The sequence below is a fragment of the Erythrolamprus reginae genome, chromosome 13, assembly GCF_031021105.1.
Source record: "Erythrolamprus reginae isolate rEryReg1 chromosome 13, rEryReg1.hap1, whole genome shotgun sequence".
Classification (NCBI taxonomy): Eukaryota; Metazoa; Chordata; class Lepidosauria; order Squamata; family Dipsadidae; genus Erythrolamprus; species Erythrolamprus reginae.
In genome coordinates, this window is record NC_091962.1 from 10629608 (window position 1) to 10654040 (window position 24433).

General features: G+C 42.7%; 1 protein-coding gene across 1 annotated transcript in view; it reads right to left on the reverse strand.

Annotated features, from left to right (window-relative positions):
* PLCB3 (phospholipase C beta 3) overlaps nucleotides 1-24433 on the reverse strand; it is a 79299-nt gene that overhangs the window by 20508 nt on the left and 34358 nt on the right. Inside the window, 15 exon segments of the mRNA XM_070766218.1 lie at nucleotides 453-577; nucleotides 2338-2422; nucleotides 2847-2943; nucleotides 3742-3806; nucleotides 4247-4354; nucleotides 5470-5653; nucleotides 9328-9412; nucleotides 11606-11688; nucleotides 12469-12626; nucleotides 18935-19022; nucleotides 19024-19082; nucleotides 21225-21294; nucleotides 21296-21392; nucleotides 22327-22427; nucleotides 23425-23500. Coding sequence (XP_070622319.1) covers nucleotides 453-577; nucleotides 2338-2422; nucleotides 2847-2943; nucleotides 3742-3806; nucleotides 4247-4354; nucleotides 5470-5653; nucleotides 9328-9412; nucleotides 11606-11688; nucleotides 12469-12626; nucleotides 18935-19022; nucleotides 19024-19082; nucleotides 21225-21294; nucleotides 21296-21392; nucleotides 22327-22427; nucleotides 23425-23500 — 1481 coding nt within the window.

Genomic DNA, 24433 nt, shown 5'->3' on the forward strand with positions numbered 1-24433 from the left:
AAAGGTGGATGAAAGTTTGGTGATGATATATGACATCATCGGGCAGGAAAAACCGTGGTATAGGGGGAAAAAACCACAAAGTATTTTTTAATTAATATTTTCGAAAAACCGTGGTATAGACTTTTCGCGAAGTTCGAACCCGCGAAAATTGAGGGAACACTGTATATATAAATCGTAAATGTTTAATGTCGTTTTGTATGATGTTTAAATGTTTGTATGTTAAATAAAATAAAAATATATAAAAAAAAGAAAAGAAATATAAATTGAATATAACAATAACCATAATCCTTGCAGGTTCATCCGCACCGACATTTTGATGCCGGTTTTGAGACCAAAGCCTCTCTCTCTCTCTCTCTCTCGACGATCTAAACAAGGCTAAGTTCTTTTTTAAAAAATGCATACATGCCCTTGCAAGTCTCTAGTCCTCATTGCCACCCAGAAGGCAAACTCACCCAGGGATTGAAAATTGAGGGCCACCATCTGACAGCCGGCGTTCCAGAAGAGCTGTGGCATGTAGTTGGAGGAATCCACGCGTGTCCCTTTGGGGTAGATTCGGCTAAGCTGTTTCTTGTTGTATCTGTGAGGAATCCGTGTCAAGGCTGAAAAGCTAGGAAGCGTGACCAGCGGTCCAGTTGGCTATCAACATGTATTTCGCAGCTCAAAGCAATCCCCTCCAACCCGTCCCCCATTTTTCCCTTTCAATTCAGCCTTCCTTCTTAACATTAGAATCATAAACTGTTAGTATACTGTATGCAGCTATGTTGGGTGTTGCAATATAGAAGCTAGCAATATAAGTTTACGACTGTACCTTTAAGAGTCATTTGCTGGTTGGCCACAAGGGGGAGTCAATGATGTTCCTCTTGGGGGAGTTTATACTAGAGAGATTTATATTTGCTGTGTGTATATTTTGCTATGTGCGATAACCTGGTTTGTAAACCATTATTAGGATTATATGTGTATGATATTTCGACTGTGTAACTGCTCTTGTTTACTTGCCTATTTGTATAGAAACATAGAAGTCTGACAGCAGAAAAAAACCTCATGGTCCATCTAGTCTGCCCTTATACTATTTTCTGTATTTTATCTTAGGTTGGATATATGTTTATCCCAGGCATGTTTAAATTCAGTTACTGTGGATTTACCAACCACGTCTGCTGGAAGTTTGTTCCAAGGATCTACAACTCTTTCAGTGAAATAATATTTTCTCACGTTGCTTTTGATCTTTCCCCCAACTAACTTCAGATTGTGTCCCCTTGTTCTTGTGTTCACTTTCCTATTAAAAACATTTCCCTCCTGAACCTTATTTAACCCTTTAACGTATTTAAATGTTTCGATCATGTCCCCCCTTTTCCTTCTGTCCTCCAGACTCTAAAGATGGAGTTCATGAAGTCTTTCCTGATACGTTTTATGCTTAAGACCTTCCACCATTCTTGTAGCCCTTCTTTGGACCCGTTCAATTTTGTCAATCTCTTTTTGTAGGTGAGATCTCCAGAACTGAACACAGTATTATTCCAAATGGGGTCTCACCAGCGCTCTATATAAGGGGATCACAATCTCCCTCTTCCTGCTTGTTATACCTCTAGCTATGCAGCCAAGCATCCTACTTGCTTTCCCTACCGCCTGACTGCACTGCTCACCCATTTTGAGACTGTCAGAAATCACTACCCCTAAATCCTTCTCTTCTGAAGTATTTGCTAACATAGAACTGCCAGTATATAATAATATTGTTCTATTTTTGTAATAAGTCTGATTCATTGACTAACCCACATGGCTACAGTTACTCTGCTTAAAGTTTGTTGAAGGTTTATTACCTAGACCTCCTAACATAAACCATAAAGGTGGAGGCCTTAGAGGTCATTTAGTCCAACCCCTCTCTCTACTCAAGGCAGGATTTCTTTAGAACAGTGTTTCTTAAACTGTGGGTCTACCATCCCTGAGGTTGACTCCAAAAATCCCCTTAGGACTCATCAAAATGGACACTCTTTAGTGGGTAGGTAGTCCTCGACTTACAACCATTCGTTTAGTGACCCTTTTGCGTTTCAGCGGCACTGGAAAAAAGGGACTTACTTAACCGCCATCTTGCTTAGCGATAAGGAAATGCTGGGTTCAACTGCAGTCGTAAGTCGAGGACTGCCTGTTTTCGCTGTGCCGAGGAAGAAAGAACACCCAGTTCGAATCCCACCCTGCCCTTGTGATAACCTGGACCCGGAGCGAAGGCATCGATTTAAACGTTTTAATCGGGACATATTGATAAATATCAGCCACGCCAAAGAACAACGGGATTCTCCATCAACTTTAAAAGTGGGACATGGGTTCAAGAACATGTTTGCAGGATACTCGACAAATTCCATGGGGCTGTTGGTCAGCTGTTCCAACCCTTTGGTCTCCACGAAGGAAGACATTTCGAAAGATTTGTTGCGTTCTGGAACAGAAGAAAGGAAGGAGGGAAAAAATAGCAGGACATCGGTTTTCTGTACGCGCCAAGGGCCACGTTTTCTCCCTGTAACAACAACCCTGAACGGTAGGCCACGCAGAAAAGTAGAGATCGGCTTCCAATCGCCCAGGGAGTTTGCCTCTCAAAAAAATGGCTTTAAATCTGGCATCTTGGACAAGGCCAAGTCATCCTGCAAACGAAATGCCATAAATTTGATGACAAGTCCGGCCGCTTATTTAAGCGCACGGACAAGTCTCTAGATCTCAAGGATCAGGGTTCTTTGCAAGGAAAGAGGGTCAACATCATTAAGAGGCACATGAACCACCAGGCGTCCCTGGCTAACATTTTTAGGGAAGAAGCTGAATTCAGCCGCCGGTCACCAACGTTCGTCCACGTCCCTCCCTTCACTCACTGCTGGCCACTTCGAAGGACTTGAACTTGACCGGTTCGATGTAATTGACCAAGGTTGACATCTCCTCTGTGGCATTCACTTCACTGCTGGCTGTGCCCTGGGGGTGGTCAGGGGGTGGGCATGGGGGGGGGGAGGAAAAGGAGGAGAAGCAGGAGGAGGAGGAGGGAGGAGAAGAGGAGGAGAGTAAAAGGAGAAGAGGAGGAGAAGAAGAAGGTGAAGAAGAGGAGGAGAAGGGAAAGAGGAGGAGAGGAAGAAGAAGGAGAAGAAGAAGAAGGAAGAAGAAGGAGGAGGAGAAGAAGAAGAAGGAAGAAGAAGAAGAAAAAGAAGAAGAAGGAAGAAGAAGAAGAAGGAAGAAGAAGAAGAAGGAAGAAGAAGAAGAAGAAGGAAGAAGAAGAAGAAGAAGGAAGAAGAAGAAGAAGAAGAAGAAGAAGAAGAAGAAGAAGGAAGGAGAAGAAGGAGGAGGAAAAGAAGAAGAAGAAGAAGAAGAAGAAGGAAGAAGAAGAAGAAGGAAGAAGAAGAAGAAAAGAAGAAGAAGGAGAAGAAGAAGGAAGAAGAAGAAGAAAAGAAGAAGAAGAAGAAGAAGAAGAAGAAGAAGAAGAAGAAGAAGAAGAAGAAGAAGAAGGAGAAGAAGAGTCAGCAATCTAAAATACTAGTTTCAGCAATGCAAAACTTCGAAAACTGCTCTATCTGTCTTAAAACTCCAGTTCCCAGAATCCTCCCTGGCTCGCGGCTGGTGGGGGAACCTGGGAAATGAATCTTTATCCATCAGGACTCCCGGGAGCGACAGAAATAAAATATCGCCTCTTTTCATCCCTTTTTGCTCCTTCTTCAAGGCCTCTTCGAAAGTCATCCACGCAGCCCCAAAATATCGTGGGTAGTAGGTCCTTGCAAGTACCTCGTCCGTTGTAGGCTTCTTGGGGTCTTGCTGTTCTTCTTCCTCCTCGCTTTCAGCTTCCCGGTCTGGAGCAGGGGAGAAAGGAAGGGGATTAGGGGCTGGGGGCTCAAACGGTTGGCTGTCTGTCTATAGGATGGGGAAAACGGCCAGTTTGGCTGCTGAACCCCTAAGGACTACAATTCCCAGGAGGGCTAAGTGTTAAAAATCACATTGAAAGTTCTATCTGGTCTAGAATTTAAAAGTGCTTAAAAAAAAAAACCTTTGGAGTCTCTGAGTCTCCGGAGAGGGGCGGCCTACAAATCTAATAAATTATTATTATTATTATTATTATTATTATTATTATTATTATTATTACAGTATTATTATTATTATTATTTCCCAGCATTCGCCAACCAGCATGCTTTAAGATGGGCGGACTTCAACTCCCAGAATCCCCCAGCCAGCATACTGGGAAAACCTTTTCTTCGCCTTAGTTTGACCATGCCTCTATTTGCGGGTGTCTCACCGATAGATTTGCGGGGTTCCCCCAGTTTCGCCATTCTGTCCGAGGTCTTTTCCTCCCCATTGGCCAGGATGGAGGAAAGGATTTCCGGCTGTTCGGCAAAGGGGGACCCTGAAAGAGAGGAAGAGAGGGTTTGAAATTGAAAAAATAACCAGCCGGCTCCTTGCTTTCCTTTGCCCTCCTCGGCTTCTCTGCCTTGCATGCCTACGGAAAGAAAGAAAGAAAGAAAGAAAGAAAGAAAGAAAGAAAGAAGGGAGGGAGGGAGGGAGGGAGGGAGGGAGGAAACAAACAAACAAACAAACAAACAAACAAACAAACAAATGCTGTGGCTACTCAGGCTCTCAACCTGGGAGGATAGGATCAGCGTCTTCTTCCTGCCAAGATGCCGTGGCTGGTTGGTTCAAGGTAAGTTTAGTGCGCTATATGTGAAAGCGTGATTGACGGTTAGACAAGATGGATGATAGAAAGAAGGCGGCTATGCTGTAATCATCGATTGAGAGGCCGGATTTAGAATTACAAGTGTGAGAAGGAAGATCAGGTCTTTGCATTTTATTTTTTCTTCTTTTTCTTCTAATTTTCTTCTTTGCTTTTTGCACTTTTCTTCTTTCACTCTTCCCTGCTTCCCTTCTTTCCTCCTTCTCCCTTCAATTGTTCCTTCCTTCCTTCCTCTCTCCAATTTTCCTCCCTTCCTTTTCTCTTCCTTTTTCTCTCTCTCCAATTTTCCTTCTTTTGTTCCTCCCTTCCTTCACCTTTCCTCCTCCATTTCCTTCCTTCCTTCCTCTCTCCAATTTTAGTTCCTTCATTTTCTCTTCCTTTCTCTCTCTCTCCAATTTTCCTTCTTTTGTTCCTCCCTTCCTTCACCTTTCCTCCTCTCTTTCCTTCCTTCTTTCCTCTCTCCAATTTTTCTATCCTCTCTTCCTTCCTTCCTCTTCCCTCTCTATCTGTCTCCCTCCCTCTATTCCTTCCTTCCTTCCTCCCCCTTTCCTTCCTTCTTTCCCCTTTCTCCCTTCCATTTTTCCTTCCTTCCTTCCTTCCTTCCTTCCTTCCTTCCTTCTCTCTTTCCCCTTCCTTCTGGATTTTACCCAGAGCAAAAACCAGGTTTCTTTGCTAGCCAAGATGTTTTCCCCCCTAAAAAGAGCAGCAAGAATTCAGGGTCGCTTTGGATAGCGAGATGGGCTGCCTGTAGATTTAATAAAAATTAAAGGAATAAACTTTGGGCCACTTACCCAGGGGGGGAGAACCCGGCTCGCCCACCCCGGAAGAGTCGCTGTAGCAGCTTGGCGTGTGCTCGAGAACCCGTTTGCGAACGCTGCCTTCCGTCACCTTGATGTGGGGGCGACGCTTCTTGTTTTTCACCAGAATGCGCCCCAATAATTCCTGGGGGCTCGGTAAGGCTATGCCGGGCTGGAGCTACAGAAAGCAAAGGGGGTGGGAGGGAGGAGACAGATTGGAAAATAAGCTGAGCCACAACTCAAAAGAAAACATACTAAAGGGCGAAAGATTTATACGATCTGAAGAGAAACCAGAGTGGTAAAATTATATACCGGTAAGTAAGAACCTATAATTATTTGAATTTATCAACTAGACAGTTAATTGTATGTTTAGATGGGAGAATATTTTTTTAGTTATATGAAATAAGTGAATATTAATTCATGAATTAAATAATACGATAGTAATAGGCAGAATGTAATAGTTTAAAAATAATAAAAACACAGAGTATTTCTATAATATTAAGTATTACTTTTTTTATGTAGTATCATGAGTTTAAGTATTTTATAATTTATAGATAAGAAAAATGATCAAAGCTATAGAAACCATAAACTATAAACAATAGAGTTAAATTTAATAAGAACATAAAGTGTGAGTGTTATATTTTTGAATCGATCTGATTATAGTTAGACACTTTTTTTTGGTATTAGTTAGACTTCTAAGATAAGCGGAGCAATGGTAGCCCCTTGAATGCTGTTTGTCTTTGTATGTCTGATGAAAAGTAATAAAAAAATATTTTTTTAAAAAAGAGAAAACATACTCTACTTTTCAGAATATAAGATGCACCTTTTTCCTCGTAAAAGCTAAAAATTTGCCAGATATTCTGAATGTACTTTCTTCAAAGCTTTTTTTCAGCCCTAACAAGAAGCTAACGATCTTCCCCTTCCTACTCCCTCTGAAGAAGGTTTTTTCCAGCCCTAAGCCTTTTTTGCAGGCTTGTTTTTCATTCCTACTCCCTCTGAAAAAGTTTTTTTTCAGGCCTAAGGAGGCGCTAACGATCTTCCAAGCTTGCAGGATATTTTTCATGGCTACTCCCTTCTAAAGTTTTTTCCAGCCCTAAGTTTTTGCAGGCTTTTCTTTCATTGCTACTCTCTCTGGATAAGGTTTTTTTTCAGCCCTAACCAGGGGATAAAATGATTTGCTGTATCCGAACAGACTAAAGATGCTAGCCAGAAGAATACCTAGTAGGCAGATTAATCCCCAACCCCACCCATTTTCCTCCCCCCCCAAACTAGGGTGTGTCTTATACTCTGAAAAATACGGTAATATGATGACAAGACGGTTAAATAACCCAGAAGAATCTGAATTTTATGTAATTTGGAATAAAGTGTATACATGGATAGACAAAAAGAAGAATTCAAAATGCATATTAGTAGTATGGTTAGGATTTAACTTTTGTGTTTGTACTTTGCTTAGATGTGAAGTTTATGTTTTGCTTTGTTTTCATAATAAGGTAATAAAAAATTTCTCCTTTTCACTTAAAGTAATGGGTTGACTTAACATATTAATAATGTATTCTTTATTCTGTAATGCAATTTGACTTCTTGAACAAGCGGGGTATCTGCAACCCCAATTATATGTTAAATGTGTGTTTGTACGTTTGTCAATTTTAAGAAAGTCAATAAAGTTTATTTTTAAAAAAACACGGTAATTTGGAAAAGAGGGAGATGGGAAAGACTATAAAAGACGATCGTTTCTTCCCATATCGAGTCTACGGAGAGGGGCGGCATACAAATCTAATTAATTAATTAATTAATTAATTAATTAATTAGCAAAAAACCAAACAAACAAACAAATAAATCTCTTATCAATATAAGTTATACTCCTCCACTTACAGCAGTTCATTTAATGACTGTTCAAAATTACATAGCGATCAGATCAGGGGACCAGTAGCGGAAATTTACCGCTGCTCGTCAAACCAGCACTGATGACTGATGGTCCATACTTCCTGAACCGGTCTTCTGGTTGCTATGGCTTGCAAAAAAAACCCCCTTCTGCGCCACGCACAGAGGATAATTTCTGGGTATTCTGCATGACGTGGAGGGAGGTATTTATTTATTTATTATTTATTTTTATTCGATTTTTATGTCGCCCTTCTCCTTAGACTCAGGGCGGCTTACAACATGTTAGCCATAGCACTTTTTAACAGAGCCAGCCTATTGCCCCCACAATCCGGGTCCTCATTTTACCCACCTCGGAATGATGGGAGGCTGAGTCAACCTTGAGGTAAGGTGAGCGGAACCCACCCCTGGATCGGATTATTAGAGGTAGTCCTCAAATTTACCACAATTCGTGCAGTGACTATATTTACAACGGTACTGGAAAAGGTGACTTACAACTGTTTTTCGTAGTGATACTCATAGTGCTAATGATTATACAAGTAATAATTATAGCAATATTTATAATTATATTAGCTTATTTATAATCATATTAATCGTACGAGCGTTCTTATAATTATAGACAACATTCATATTGCCATAATGATCATCTTTCTTCATCTAACTTCTACCTCTCATCTCTAACATAGAAACATAGAAGACTGACGGCAGAAAAAGACCTCATGGTCCATCTAGTCTGCCCTTATACTATTTCCTGTATTTTATCTTAGGATGGATCTATGTTTATCCCAGGCATGTTTAAATTCAGTTACTGTGGATTTACCAACCACATCTGCTGGAAGTTTGTTCCAAGAATCTACTACTCTTTCAGTAAAATAATATTTTCTCACGTTGCTTTTGATCTTTCCCCCAACTAACTTCAGATTGTGTCCCCTAACTGTTCTGTCTGGGTTCCCCCAGACCTCAACACCAACTGGAAAAAACAGCCAGACACGCTGGTAAAAGCAAAAGTACTTTATAGCTTGAAAAATAAACACAGAGAAAAACCTGTTCTTCCCAACAGGCAGGCTAGGAGACTTTACAGCAGAGTCCTGATGTCCAGACAATACAGCAAACTTCTTGCTGGCACACCCACCACTGTAGAGCATAAGACCCCCACCTTTTCCCCCCAAGGTTTCAGTATTCAAAGTCACAAACCAGAATTCCAAGACGCCAAAGATCACAGCCAGGTCCCAAGACTCCCAAAGATAATACTCCACAAGCCAGGAAGGGTGGGTCTGCCTTTTAGCCTTTCCAGAGAGCACCACACCCAAACCCAGCTGTTGCCTCTTTAGTGCTGAAAGTACCTAACTAATTGCTCCCTTCTTTGTGTTGCTCTTCTCTGTCGCAGATCTATTATTGCTTGTGCATTTTCCTCTAAGGAATCCAGGCTGCTTGCTGGGGAGAGCTCCCTCTCGGGGGCCTCTGGCTGTTCCCCCTCTTCCTCAGCCTGGGATTCCTCCTCCTCGTCTGCCTGCACCTCCTGTTCCTCATCCTCCCCCTCTGAGCAGGAAACCGACAGAAGATCAGCCGTTCCCTGAGGGGCCTCGGACGGAATCACAACACTAACCATTGATAAAACCTAGCCTACAGTGAATAGTACACTGTATATCTTTTATTTTCAATGTCAATCTATCCATCTCTGCGCAGCCCAATATTTTCTGTATTATGTTTTCCTCCGGCGGAGGGTGTTCCCATTTTTCCAATATTGCGCAAATGCAATTTTCCCCGCCGTCAATACCTGTAGCATTAAATACAAACTCCCTTTATATCATAACTTGCTGGTATTATTATACCTAACAGAAAGAATTCTGGCTTTAAACTGATATGCTTGCTTAAGCACCTTTTCCAGACCTCTGTGTATTTTCGTCCAATATTGGATTCTGATTCTGACCACCTGTCAATAAAGGTCAGCCAAGTCCGTTAAGAGCTACTCACTGGATATTTCTCAAAGGGGTCGATCAAAAGCGCGTCACCGAAGATGCTTCGACAGTATTCGGCCATTTTAGCCTGCTGCTTTGCTCTAGAAATGGGGGGAAAAACCAGGAAAAAGCAGTTTTTGGAAACATGGACAGGACCTTCTTAAAAAACAAGAACAATAGACATCTGCCACCAGGCAGGGCTGTCTTAATAGCATTATAGGCCCAATTGGACCCTAATTATCACATTAGGGCAAAGCAATATACTGGGCCCCCTATGTCAATTACTCCCAGGAATAAAAATGTAAACAGTCGATAAAATTAAACATGTACAGTGGATACAGGAAGTACAGTGTTCCCTCGATTTTCGTGGGTTCGAACTTCGCGAAAAGTCTATACCACTGTTTTTCAAAAATACTAATTAAAAAAATAGTTCGCGGGTTTTCCCCCTATACCACGGTTTTTCCCACCCGATGACATCATATGTCATTGCCAAACTTTCATCTGCCTTTAATAAATATTTTTTTAAATAAACTTTAATAAATAAACACGGTGAGTAATAATCTAAATGGTTGCAAAGGGAATGGGAAATTGCAATTTAGGGGTTTAAAGTGTTAAGGGAAGGCTTGGGATACTGTTCATAGCCAAAAATAATGCATCGACTTTCACGGGCGGTCTCGGAACGCATCCCCCGCGAAAATCGAGGGAACACTGTATTCCAACCCCTTTAAAATTTCCACTCATTGTTTCATTGCAGCCATTTGTAAAAGCAAAAAAAGTTCATTTATTTCTCATTAATGTACACTGAAGCATCCCATCTTACAGGAAATACCCCACCCCACCCCGAAAGGTAGAGATGTTTGCAAATTAATTTTTTTAAAAAACCTGAAATATCATTCCAGAAACTTGACAAAATCTATTTGGAGTGCTTTACTTTTTTTCATTGATGTCAGACTTGCAAAAATAAACATGATTTATAATTAGATGAACTCAAGATTTTATTTTTTTTTAAAAAAATCTGGCAAATCCTATCAAATTGATTAGGAAAGTATTTGAGTATGTTTTTCTTTTATCTAATCTTTCTTTCTTCCTTCTCTTGATATCAGTTGTGTATTTAAGCCCCTTTTATGCGTGTTTGTGTGTGTTTTGCTTGTTTATTTGTTTGATCTTCTTTTTTTATTTACACATGAACATAGAGTTAGGTTAGAAAAGCAAGAAATATATCGATATGAAAAACCGCATAAGATGTAAAATTGGCGGGACCCAGGGGAAGAGCCTTCTCTACGGCGGCCCCAGCCCTCTGGAACCAACTCCCCCCAGAAATTAGAATTGCCCCCACCCACCTTGCCTTTCGTAAGCTACTTAAAACCCACCTCTGTCGCCAGGCATGGGGGAATTGAGATCCTCTTTCCCCCTGGGCCTTTACAATTCTATGCATGGTATGTCTGTACGTATGTTTGGTTTTTATATTAATGGGTTTTTAATCGTTTTTAGTATTGGATTATTATTGTACACTGTCTTGTTATTGCTGTTAGCCGCCCCGAGTCTCCGGAGAGGGGCGGCATACAAATCCAATCAATCAATCAATCAATCAATCAATCAATCAATCAATAAATAAATAAATAAATAAATAAATAAGCAAGGAAAGAGAGACTAAGATATCTCCCTATTTTCTGTAGGTACCATTGTTTGCTTTTATGAATTTTCAATAAAATGCATCTTTCTCTTTTATGTACGCTGAGAGTATATGCACCAAGACAAATTCCTTGTGTGTCCAATCACACTTGGCCAATAAAATTCTATTCTATTCTATTCTATTCTATTCTATAAAAGCTTTTTTTTAAAAAAGTAAGTATTCAGACCCTTTGGTGTGATGCTCATATTTAACTCACGTGCTGCCCATTCCCTACTTATTCCAGAGATGGTTCTATCCTTCATTGGAGTCCAGCTGTGTTTAATTAAACTGATTGGACTTGATTAGGAAACGGCTCACACCTGTCTATATAAGACTTCACAGCTCAGAGTGCATGAGGCCAAAGGAACTGCCCAAGGAGCTCAGAGACAAAATTGTGGCAAGGCACACATCTGGCCAAGGTTACAAAAGAATTTTTGCAGCACTCCAGGTTCCTAAGAGCACAGTGGCCACCATAATCCTTAAATGGGAGAGGTTTGGGATGACCATAACTCTTCCTAGGCCTGGCTGTCCAGCCAAACTGAGCAATCGCGGGACATACATAGATTAGCAGTGCCCAGCCCCGTCACCAGGATCTGCTCCGGCCGCAGGGAGCTTTACTCACGAATCAACGTGGTTCTCGAACGAAAGGATGACTGGGTAGGGCGAGGTCTTGAAGGCGCTTTCCGCGATGGCTTCGATGACCTCCTGAAACAGAGTGAGAGGCGAGTGAAGGGATGAAGCGTTGGGAAGAGAAAGATGCGAGAAAAACGATCAAGGTTTGCCATGGAGTAGTAGATAAACAGCATGGGGGATTCTGGGAGTTGAAGTCCACCCATCTTAAAGAATGCTGGCTGGGGGATTCTGGGAGTGGAAGTCCACCCATCCTAAAGCATTCTGGCTGGGGGATTCTGGGAGTTGAAGTCCACCCATCCTAAAGCATTCTGACTGGGGGATTCTGGGAGTTGAAGTCCACCCATCTTAAAACATTCTGGCTGGGGGATTCTGGGAGTTGAAGTCCACCCCTCTTAAAGCACGGTGGCTGGGGGATTCTGGGAGTGGAAGTCCTCCCATCTTAAAGCCTGCTGACTGGGGGATTCTGGGAGTTGAAGTTCACCCATCTTAAAGCCTGCTGGCTGGGGGATTCTGGGAGTTGAAGTCCACCCATCTTAAAGCCTGCTGGCTGGGGGATTCTGGGAGTGGAAGTCCACCCATCTTAAAGCATGTTGGCTGGGGGATTCTGGGAGTTGAAGTCCACTCATCTTCAAGTTGCCAAGTTTGGGGAAACAGGGCCACAGAGGTTTACTTCATTTATATTTCATATTTTTCACCGCCCATCTCCCTCGGTTCCTGCCTCAAGAGGAGGGGTTGCCCGATTCCTAGATTTCTAGCCTTCAGAGGAAAGGCTGGGTTGAAAAGGTGAAGGGAGGGGTGGGTGGTCTCCTGCCCTCCAGGAAGACAATCTACCCAGGGGGGCTGGAAGAGTACCTTGAAAGGGATTTCTGTTGTCATGGTGAAGCCGTGAGTGATGAAGGGCTCTTCATCCGGGGGACGCCCCTTCCAGCAATCAAGTTCGATACAGCGGCACCCGCTTAAGAGCACCTGGCGGTACATTTCCACGGAAGAATTGCCCGTCAACTGCCCAGCTGGAAGGTAAAAACAGGGGGAAATGGTAAGGAATGGCTTTGGGAGACACATTAGGAAGAGCTGCAGGCAGGGGAAACGGTTAGATAAGAGAACAGCCGAACCCTCAGCTGTGTCATGGATGGAGAAAGAGGTTCAGAAGGGAGCTTCCCTAGTTTTTTGGGCTGTAAAGGAGACGGCGTGATGGTATGTGAGGAAGACCTTGGGGGATGGATGAAAAGATACCAGGTCTCGGATAAGAGACGGTTAAGCACTCAGCTGCATAATGAGGAGGGGGAAGGAGAAGAAGGGGAAGAGGTGAAGGAGGAGGAAGAAGGAGAAAGAGGAGGAGGACAAGGAAGAAGAAGAAGGAGGAGGAGGAAGAAGAAAAAGGAGAAAGAGGAGGAGGAGGAAGAAGGAGAAAGGAGGAGGAAGAAGAAGAAGGAGAAAGAGGAGGAGGAGGACAAAGAAGAAGAAGAAGAAGAAGAAGGAAGAAGGAGAAGAAGAAAGAAGAAGGAGGAGAAGAAGAAGAAGAAGAAGAAGAAGAAGAAGGAAGAAGAAGATTGTGAGTCATGACACACATGCAACTAGCACCGATTTTACAACCTTTTTATTCTGACAATTCTTATAAGCGAACTTGCTGCCATGATTTTGTTGAAAGACAGAAGGAAAATCTCAGCGAAAACGACATAAAACGTGGCTGCGTGGCCACCGGATGCTCAAATGGACGTAACAGAATCATGTAGGAGTTGGATGGGACCTTTGGAGGTCTTCTAGTCCAACCCCCTGCTCAAGCAGGCGATCCTATACTATTTCATACAAATGGTTGTCTAATCAGGAAGGAAGGGAGGGAGGGAGGGAGGGAGGGAGGGAGGGAGGAAGAGTTAGATGCCCATTGAGATGGAAGGAATAGATAAATACAGATGGAGAAAGAAGGAAGGAAGGAATAAAGACAGATGGAGAAAGAAGGGAAGGAAGGAAAGAGGAGAAGGAAGGAAGGGAGGGAGGGAGGGAGGGAGGGAGGAAGAGTTAGATGCCCATTGAGATGGAAGGAATAGATAAATACAGATGGAGAAAGAAGGAAGGAAGGAATAAAGACAGATGGAGAAAGAAGGGAAGGAAGGAAAGAGGAGAAGGAAGGAAGGAAGGAAGGAAAACAGAATTGGGAGGGATCTTGGAGGTCTTCCAGTCCAACCCAAAAACTAGACTGTTTTATCTATTGTATTTTTTACTAAAATGTTGTAAGCCGCCCCGAGTCCACGGAGAGGGGCACCCTATAAGTCCAATTAATAAAATAAATACATAAAATAAATAAATAAACCCCCCCCTTCCCAAGTAGGAAAGAGACCCAGTTGCCAAATGCTTGCAGTTTCGTCATGTGACGCTGGAGGGATTTCTTTGGGGGGTGGGGGCGGGAGAGGGCTAGAAGTTGTTAAATCCAGGTTGTAGACAAGTCCTGAATCAATAAAACAAATGGTCGTAAGTCAAAGACAACCTGCAAGCAATGTTAACCCTGCAACTAATTTCCGGTGGACAAGAAAAAAGAAACCAAGTTAACTTCGAACAAGAGAAGGATTTAGAGGTAGTGATTTCTGATGGTCTCCAAATGGGTGAGCAGTGTGGTCGGGCAGTAGGAAAAGCAAGTAGGATGCTTGGCTGCATAGCTAGAGGTATAACAAGCAGGAAGAGGGAGATTGTGACCCCTCTATATAGAGTGCTGCGAGACCACATTTGGAATAATACTGTGTTCAGTTCTGGAGACCTCACCTACAAAAGATATTGACAAAATTGAAGGGGTCCAAAGACGGGCTACAAGAACGGTGGAAGGTCTTAAGCATAAAACGTATCAGGAAAGACTTCATGAAACTCCATCTGTATAGTCTGGAGGACAGAAGGAAAAGGGGGGACATGATCGAAACATTTAAATATGTGAAAGGGTTAAATAAGGTCCAGGAGGGAAGTGTTTTTAATAGGAAAGTGAACACAAGAACAAGGGGACACAATCTGAAGTTAGTTGGGGGAAAGATCAAAAGCAACGTGAGAAAATATTATTTCACTGAAAGAGGAGTAGATCCTTGGAACAAACTTCCAGCAGACGTGGTAGATAAATCCACAGTAACTGAATTTAAACATGCCTGGGATAATAAACATATATCCATTGTAAGATAAAATACAGGAAATAGTATAAGGGCAGACTAGATGGACCATGAGGTCTTTTTCTGCCGTCAGTCTTCTATGTTTCTATGTTTCTAAGAGGATGCTTGGAGAATGCCTATTTGTTCTGGTTGTGTTTCTGCAAATATTTCTTCTCCGGGGGCTTCCCTACGGTGCAAGCGTTTCGCTTCACAAACTGAGGCCAGAAAGGCTTTTGTTACACTCCACTTCTCCCTCCGGGGAACGCTAGGAAATTGCCAGCTATTATCCGAGAGAGAAAAAATTTCTCCATTCTTTGGCGCCGACTAATTGGGATGACGTCTCCAGAGGCTGCAACACGGAAGACATGAAATAATTGGAGGTGGGAAATGATTCCCCACCTTCAATTATTTGAAATTATTCCGCGGTTGAGCTGCTTTTCTTTAGGCCTGCTGGCTCCGTTTTTCTACGTGTACGTTTTAAGTGGCTGGATTCGCACCTGGGCCTGGAGGCTGGTCTTCTACGTCTCTTGTCCTCTAAGCCAGTGATTTTCAACCTTTCTTGAGCCGCGGCACATTTTTTACATTTATGAAACCCTGGGGCACATTGAGCGGGGGGGGGGGGGGGGGGGGCTAAAAAAAGTTTGGATAAAAAAATTGTCCCTCTCTCTCTTCCTCCCCTTTCACTCTATTTCTCTCTCTCTCCCTTCATCTTTCTTTCTTTCTCTCTCTCTCCATCCCTCTTTCTTTCTCTTCCTTCCTTCCTCTCTTTTTTGCTCTTTCTCCCTCCCTCCCTCCCTCCCTCCCTCTATGTCTTTCTCTCTCCCTCTCTCCCTCTCTTTCTCTCTCTTGCTTTCTTGCTCTCTCTTTCTCTCTCTCTTTCTCTCTTGCTTTCTTGTTCTCTCTCTCTCTTGCCTTCTCTCTCTCTTTTGTTCTCTTTCTCTCTCACTCGCTCTCTTGCTTTCTTTCTCTCCTCTCTTGCTTTCTTTCTCTCTTTCTTTCTTTCTCTCTCTCTCTCTCTTCCTTTCTTTCTCTGAGCTTCACGGCACACCTGACCCTGTCTCGCAGCACACTAGTGTGCCAAGGCACACTGGTTGAAAAACACTGCTCTAAGCAATAAGCAGCAACGGTTGGCCTCATGGGCTGCTCTAAGCCAAGATCAAGCCAACCACATTAGGTTTTGCCACAATGTTCAAGCCATCTGCAGTTAGTACGGGTGGCTTTGCTTCCCCCGGCTGTTGCAAAACTCCAGTTCCCAACATGCTTCACTTTTGGACAAGTTTGCAAAGACTGCTGGGAACTGGAGTTCACATAATAATGAAGCCCTGTTTCGCGACCTTGCAACTTAAGAGGGGGGGGGGGGACTTCAACTCCCAGGATTCTCAGAATGTTGGCTGGGAGCTCTGGGAGTTGAAGTCCACATATCCGAAAGAAAGCTGGCTGGGAAATTTTGGGAGTTGTAGTCCACACGGCGTAAAGAATACTGACAGGGGAATTCTGGGAGTTGTAGTCCACAAATCTTAAAGCAATCCAGCTCTGGAATTCTGGGAGTCCATGAATCTTAAAGCATGCTAGCTGGGGAATTCTGGGAGTTGTAGTCCACAAATCTTGTGAGCCACTCGGAGTCCTTGGAGAAGGGCGGCATACAAATCTATTATTATTATTATTATTATTATTATTATTATTATTATTATTATGTCAATACAACACAGCAAACGAGATCACTATGCTGGATTTCGTATTTCATCACCAGTCGGGCGCTTCCCAAGCACCTAGGACTGCGTGATGTAGTGGCGAATTATGTTTGCCGATCCCAGTAAAGCGGCCTTTTTGCATTTGACAGATGAAGATTTTGTCAATTCCGATGGTTTTCAAAAGTCCGCTGAGATCCTTTGGCACTGCGCCCAGCGTGCCAAGTACCACTGGGACCCTTTCACGGGGCTTATTGCCAGAGTCATTGCAGCTCGATTTTTAGATCTTCGTATTTCACTAATTTCTTTATCTGCTTCTCCTCAATTCTGCTGTCTCCTGGGATTGCGATGTCGATGATCCATACTTTCTTTTTCTCCACGATCACAATGTCTGGTATGTTATGCTTCAGAATTCGGTCAGTCTGAAGTCGGAAGTCCCATAGTAGGTTTTTTTGTTCATTTTCGACCACTTTTTCGGGCTTATGATCCCACAGTTATTTGCCACTGGTAAGATGGTAGTTCCGGCACAAGTTCCAGTGGATCATCTGTGCCACAGCATCATGTCTACGCCTTGTAGTCAGTCTGTGCGATCTTTTTGCAGCAGCTGAGTATGTGATCGATTGTTTCATCTGTTTCTTTACAGAGTCTGCACTTTGGATCGTCTGTTGATTTTTCAATTCTGGCTTTGACAGCATTTGTTCTAATGGCCTGTTCTTGTGCCGCCAGTATTAGTCTTATTTTTATTATATTTTATTTTTATTATATTAGTATATTAATATTATTATTATTATTATTATCATTATCATTATTATTTAGATTTGTATGCTGCCCCTCTCCACAGTCTCGGGGCAGCTCATCATTATTATTATTATTATTATTATTATTATTATTATTATTATTATTATCATATTAAAGCATGCTGGCTGAAAACTTATGGGAGTTGAAATGCACACATCTTCACATAGCTAAGGTTGAGAAATGCTGACTTAAAGCAAAAATTCCCCATCTCTGTGATAAAGGGTAAAAAAAAAACACAAATTGTACCAATAAAGAACAGGGTGGAGTCTCCTCTCTGCGTAGTGTTAATTGCAGGAATGTCAATAAAACATTCAGTGCAAGCCATAAAAAATGAGTCATTAAATTCTTCTCTGGGCCACAACTCAGTTTTAATGCTTTGACGTCCAAATGCTTCTTCCAATCGTCTTGAATTAAAGAACTCACTAGCAACAGTGTGTAACGTGGGGATTTGCTCCCAAGCAGGGGATTGAAAATGAAGGGCAGGGGAGGAAAGAGAGGGGGAGAGATTTTTTTAAGGGATTGGAAAGGATTGGCATGTGGAATTCATTTGGTTAAATTTTGGTAGGTTTCAAATAACCTTTTGAAGAAAGAGAGAGAGAGGAGAGAGATGGTACAAAGATAGATAGAGATATAAAGAAAGAGAGATAGCGGATTGGATACTGTAGCCTGGAGGATAATTCTCTGCCTTACAAGGCAAAGGTTGCAGGTTCAAGTCCCAGTGGGTATGGCTAGCTGATGAGGCCAAGATAAGGCCGAAATATATGATGGTCTTGGCATATTCGGGTTTCTTCCCGTGTAGGATTTGGAAATTTCTGGCAACGTTTCGACAAGGTCCCACTCGTCATCTTCAGGCAGGTGCTTCTGTCCTTGTTCTAGGACCTCGTCAAAACGTCGCCAGAAATTTCCAAATCCTACACGGGAAGAAACCCAAATATGCCAAGACCATCATATATATATATATAGAGAGAGAGAGAGAGATAGGTAGGTAGGTAGGTAGGTAGATAGATAGAGGTAGGTAGGTAGAGATAGATAAATAGATAGATAGATAGATAGATAGATAGATAGGTAGGTAGGTAGGTAGGTAGGTAGGTAGATAGCTAGGTAGGTAGATAGAGGTAGGTAGGTAGAGATAGATAAATAGATAGATAGATAGATAGATAGATAGATAGATAGATAGATAGATAGATAGGTAGGTAGGTAGGTAGAGATAGATAGGTAGATAGGTAGATAGGTAGATAGGTAGATAGAGGTAGGTAGGTAGAGATAGATAAATAGATAGATAGGTAGGTAGGTAGGTAGGTAGGTAGAGATAGATAGATAGATAGATAGATAGATAGATAGATAGATAGATAGAGATAGAGGTAGGTAGGTAGAGATAAATAGATAGATAGATAGGTAGGTAGGTAGAGATAGATAGATAGATAGATAGATAGAGATAGAGAGGTAGGTAGGTAGATAGATAGACAGACAGACAAACAGATAGAGATAGAGAGAGGTAGGTAGGTAGGTAGAGATAGATATGAGAGAGAGAGAGAGAGGGAGAAAGAGTAGATAGATAGATAGATAGATAGATAGATAGATAGATAGATAGATAGATAGAAAAATAAAGATAAACCCATACACAAACAAACACACACGCAGGAGAGAGAGACACAGAGACAGAGAGAGAGAGAGGCCTACACAACTGCCAAGCCCACTATCTCTACGTACCTGTGAGGTAGGTATTATGCGAAGAATTGATGAAGTAGCTGCTCAGCGGATGCGTCATGTCGTCACTCAGGTCCAGCTTTTCGGGGGGGCACAATGGTGTTCTCTTCACCCCCCAAGTACCGCCCAAAGCCCTCCAGGGACATCTGATCTGGGAAAGGAAGAGAAAGAGTTGAGGATCCAGTCGGACCAGAACTCGCTTGGCTTAAAGTCGTGAGAAACTCCAAGAATTTCAAATAAAAGGTAATTGATTGAAAAGAACGAGGAAGCGAGCACACACAAAAAAAATTATTTCAACCACAATTCAAGAACCTGCCCTATATTGTTGCTATTGCAGGCAGTCCTCCACTTACAACCGTTCATTTAGTGACCGTTCCAAGTTACAAAAAGTGACTTATGACCGTTTCTCCACACTTATGACTGTTGCAGCATCCCCCATGGAGATGGGATTCCGGAGTCAGGCTCTGGGGAAAGCCAGATTCGCTTAACAACCGTGTTACTCGTTTAACAACTGCAGTGATTTACTTAACAAATGTGGCAAGAAAAGTAATAAAACGGGGACAAACTCTCCCTCATACCTCGCTGCGGCCAACCTGCTCCAGGTCCCATCCTCCAAACAATGTCATTTGGCGGGGCCTCGGGGAAGAGCCTTCTCTGTGGTGGCTCCGACCCCTTGGAATGAACTGGCCCCAGAGATTCTCATTATCTCCTCCCTACCAGTCATTCCAGAAAGCCATTAAGACCTGGCTTTTCCAGCAGGCCCGGAACTAGGATTGACTGCGAGTATGAAAGGTTTTTTGTAGGATTATTATTGTTTTTATTGTATCGCTGATGTTACTGCTATATTTTTTGTTTAAATAATCTTTATTATTTACATTAAGAAAAAAGACATAAATACCACAAAACAAACAGAAACAAAAAACAAAAACAAAACACGACCTACACAAACATATATTGTCTTTCATAGTTGCAATTGTATATCAACACTATTGCTACAGCCATTTTTACGACTGTCACTTGTTGCTTGTATCCTAAGATTTTTATTAATATTGCTTCTTCATTGCTTATTTGACCCCTGTGACAATCATTAAGTGTCGTACCACATGATTCTTGACAAATGTATATTTTATTTTATGGACGTTGAGAGCATCTGCACCAAGACAAATTCCTTGTGTGTCCAATCACACTTGGCCAATAAAATTCTATTCTATTCTATTTATTTTATTTTTTCAGAATACTGTACTAGTGTATCCAGTGAACGATGGGAGTAAAAAGATTGCTTATTTTTTTTTTCCTTTTTCCTGTACACTTTCAAATTGTGAAAGATTTGGCTGTTATTGATATTTAGGCTTTTAAATATATATTTTTTTATTCAATCATAGCATCTGCTACAATTCTGGTAGAATTCAGAATTGTCCCTTTCTTGTATTTCCATTGTCATCTTGTTCATCTCTGCAATTTTGGAAATTTTATTTATTAAATTTAATGTTGATGGGGCGGTTATTGCTATACAGTGTTCTCTCGATTTTTCACGGGTTCGAACTTCGCGAAAAGTCTATACCACGGTTTTTCAAAAATATTAATTAAAAAATACTTTGCGGGTTTTTTCCCATATACCACGGTTTTTTCCACCCGATGACATCAAATGTCATCGCCAAAACTTTCGTCTGCCTTTAATAAATATTTTTTAAAATAAACTTTAATAAATAAACATGATGAGTAATAATCTGAATGGTTGCTAAGGGAATGGAAAATTGCAATTTAGGGGTTTAAAGGGTTAAGGGATACTGTTCATAGCCAAAAATGGTGCATTTACTTCTGCATCTCTACTTCGCAGAAATTCGACTTTCGCGGGCGGGTCTCGGAACGCATCCCCCGCGAAAATCAAGGGAACACTGTATTTTTATCGTTGATATATTTATGATTATTGTTAGCTGCTCTAAGTCCTTTTTGAAGTCAATGGAATATAAATACAAATAATAAAGGAAGGCAGGAAGGCGGGAAGGCAGGAAGGAAGGAAGGAAGGAAGGACAGAAGGAATGACAGAAGGAAGGAAGGAAGGAAAGAAGGAAGGAAGGAAGGAAAGAAGGAAGGATGGAAGGAAGGAAGGACAGAAGAAAGGAAGGAAGGAAGGAAGGAAGGAAGGACGGACGGAAGGAAGGAAGGACGGAAGGAAGGAAGGAAGGAAGGAAGGAAGGAAGGAAGGAAGGAAGGAAGGAAGGAAGGAAGGGTTGATTGACACAACGGAGGGTTTGTCGCGCCTGAGGAGCTGGGTCAGGAACAGACATCTTACCCCTTTGCTGGAACTGCTGGTTGGGTTCGTACTTGTCGATCAGTTGGCGCACTTGCGCCCGTGTCAGGGGGAGGGTACAAGACCTCGTTCAGACGGGGGTCTCGCTGCTTCTGGTTGATGAATTCCAGCAGCTGGTCGAGGCTGAGATAGGGCTTCCCCTTGGCTCCGCTGATCGGATGAGGAGAGAAAAAGAACAAGGGGGGGGGGGAATAAAAAAATGGAGTCAGATACTGACAGTCCTGGACTTACGACTGCAACCATTCCTGTCGCTAAGCGAGACACTTGTACGGCGAGGTTTGTCCCGTTTTACGAGCTATTCGCACGGCTGTTACATGAATCTGGCTGACTTTGCTTGTCAGGAGGTCACAAAAGGGGATCACGTAACCGTCGTAAATATGAGTCAGTCGTCTTCAAAGGGATGCTGCAATGGTCGTAAGTGTGAAAAAGTCCCAATCCACTTTTTTCAGTGCTGAGATCCAAGTGTGTATGTGAGGGGGGGGGGGGGATTAGGCTACAGAACCTACAGGCGGCATATAGTCCTTGACTTACGACGGCAACCGAACCCCAGCACTTCCGCTGCTCATCGAGACAATTAAATGGGTTTTGCCCCATTTTACGACCTATTTCAGGGGCATTCCTGTTGGGCGAAGACACTGCATAGCGAACGGAGGTGATTTGCTTAACAACCGTTGCAAAAAAAAAGGTCAAAAAATTGGGTGGGTTGTGGGTGGGTGTTGCAATTTAGGATCGCTGAGACTTATTATTATTATTATTATTATTATTATTATTATTAGTATTATTAGTATTAGTATTATTAGTATTAATTAGATTTGTATGCCGCCCCTCTCCGCACACTCGGGGCGGCTCAACGAGACATTATCATTATTATTATTATCATTATTATTATTATTATTATTATTATTATTATTATTATTAATTAGATTTGTATGCTGCCCCTCTCCGCAGACTCGGGGCGGCTCACAACAGTGTGATAAAACAATATACAATAACAAATCTAATATTATGACCGTAACGGGCAAGACAACATTATGGTCGCAAGTCGAGGCCTCCCATCCGCAAACGAGGGTCTCGTTTTACTCACATCTCCAGCAGGATTTTGTCGATGTCGGGACGGAGGCAAAGCTTGTTGAGGAAGCGTTCGAAGATCTCCAGGGTGAATTCTTCCGGTTTGATCGACTCGCTCTGGGGAGGAAAGAAATGAAGGCGAACGGGCTGAGGATGCCGGAGAAACGGGGATTATTTCTTGAGGTTCTGGGGAAGCCGGAAGGAGGGTCAGAACAGGGTGTTGGACCATCAAATTGGCCCGGAGATTTAGGAATAGGCCTAAATTGGGTTCCTCCACCTCTTAGCGAGTTTTGAGATGTGTGGACTTCGACTCCCAGAATCCCCCAGCCAGCCAGCTTTCTTCTTCTCTGGTCCTCTTCTTTATTCTTCCTCCCTTCTCTTTCTCCTCTTCCTCTCTCCTTCCTCCTCATCCCTCCTTCCTTCTTCTCCTCCTCTCCTTTATTTTTTTCCTCCTTCTGCTCTTTCCTTCTCCTCCCTCCCTCCTCCTCCTCTCCCTCCTCCTCCTTTGTTCTTTCCTACTCCTTCCCTCTTTTCTCCTCTTCTTCCTCTCCTCCTCCTCTTTTGTCCTCCGCCTCTTCTCCTCCTCTTCTTTATTCTTTCCTTCTTCTCCTCTTTCCTCCGCCTCTCCTCTCTCCTCCCTCTTCTTTATTCTTTCCTCCTTTCCACCACTCCTCCCTCCTCCTCCTCTCCTTCCTCTTCCTTTTTCCTCTTCCTTCCCCTCTTTTATCTATTCTTTCCTTCTTCTCCTCTTTCTTCCTCTCCTCCCTCCTCTTTCTTTCTTGTTCCCTCTTTTCTTCCTCCCTCCTTCCCCTTCCTCCCTCTTTATTCTTTCCTCCCCCTCCTCTTTCCTCCTCCTCCCTCCTCCTGTCTACTTCCTACTACTACACTACTTCCTCCTTTGTTATTTCCTCCTCCTCCTCCTCCTCCTAAGAAGACTTAAGGATCAAGACAAACTCAAAGGTTTGGGGTGAGGCTGGGGAGTAATAATAATAATAATAATAATAATAATTTATTAGATTTGTATGTTGCCCCTCTCCAAAGACTCGGGGCGGGACTCAGGATCTCTAGCCACCTCCCCTGCCCCCACACCTCCCCCCCCCCCCGAGGAACATACCCTGTTGAAGTTCAGGCCGCAGGATTCCAGGGCTGTCTCCACTCGCTTCTTGTCAGCCGAGAACATTTTGAGAATGCTGCGAGAAGGAAACCATTTTTTTTTTAAAAAAAGTTGAGTTTGACACCCCTGGTCTCGTGTCTCCTGCTTGAGAAAGGGGGTTGGACTAGAAGACCTCCAAGGCCCCTTCCAATGCTCTTATATCAGGACTGCCCCCACCCTCCCTGCCTTTCGTAAACTTCTTAAAACCCACCTCTGTTGTCAGGCATGGGGGAACTGAGACATCCCCCCCCCCTTGCCTTTGTAGCTGTATGTATGATATGTTTGCATGTATGTTTTTTATATATTGGGGGGGGTTTTAGGCTTTTTAATGTAAAATTGTTATTTTAAACTTTAATATTAAATTTGTTACTGTATATTGTTTTTATCACTGCTGTGAGCCGCCCCGAGTCTGCGGAGAGGGGCGGCATACAAATCTAATTAATAATAATAATAATAATAATAATAATAATAATAATAATAATAATAATAATTCTAGAACTGTGATGGCGAACCTATGGCGTGGGTGCCACAGGTGGCACGCGGAGCCACATTGGAGGGCACACAAGACTTTGCCCTGACTTTGCATTCAATGGCCAGCTGGGCCGTTTCGCCCTCCAGAGGCAAAAATATCACCCGACAGACAAACCAGACGTTCGGAAAAACGCTCTTCCGGGTTTGCCCCTTGTGCTGTTTTCTGCACTCCGGAGGGTTCACATGGAAGCTTCCGGAAGTGCGTTCTCCAAAACCGGAAGTGGGTTTTCTGAACTTCCGGTTTGCCCGTTGTGCTCTTTTTTGCCACAGGAATCTTCCCTGAACCCTCCGGAGTGCAAAAAAACCCAGCACGACAGGCAAACCGGAAGTACGTTTTTCCGAAACTTCCTGTTTGTCTGTTTGGGCAAACAGTACCAGGGTTGAGAAAGGCCTGTGTGTATACACCAGTTGTGTGTGTAGGTGTGGGTGTGCGTGTGCT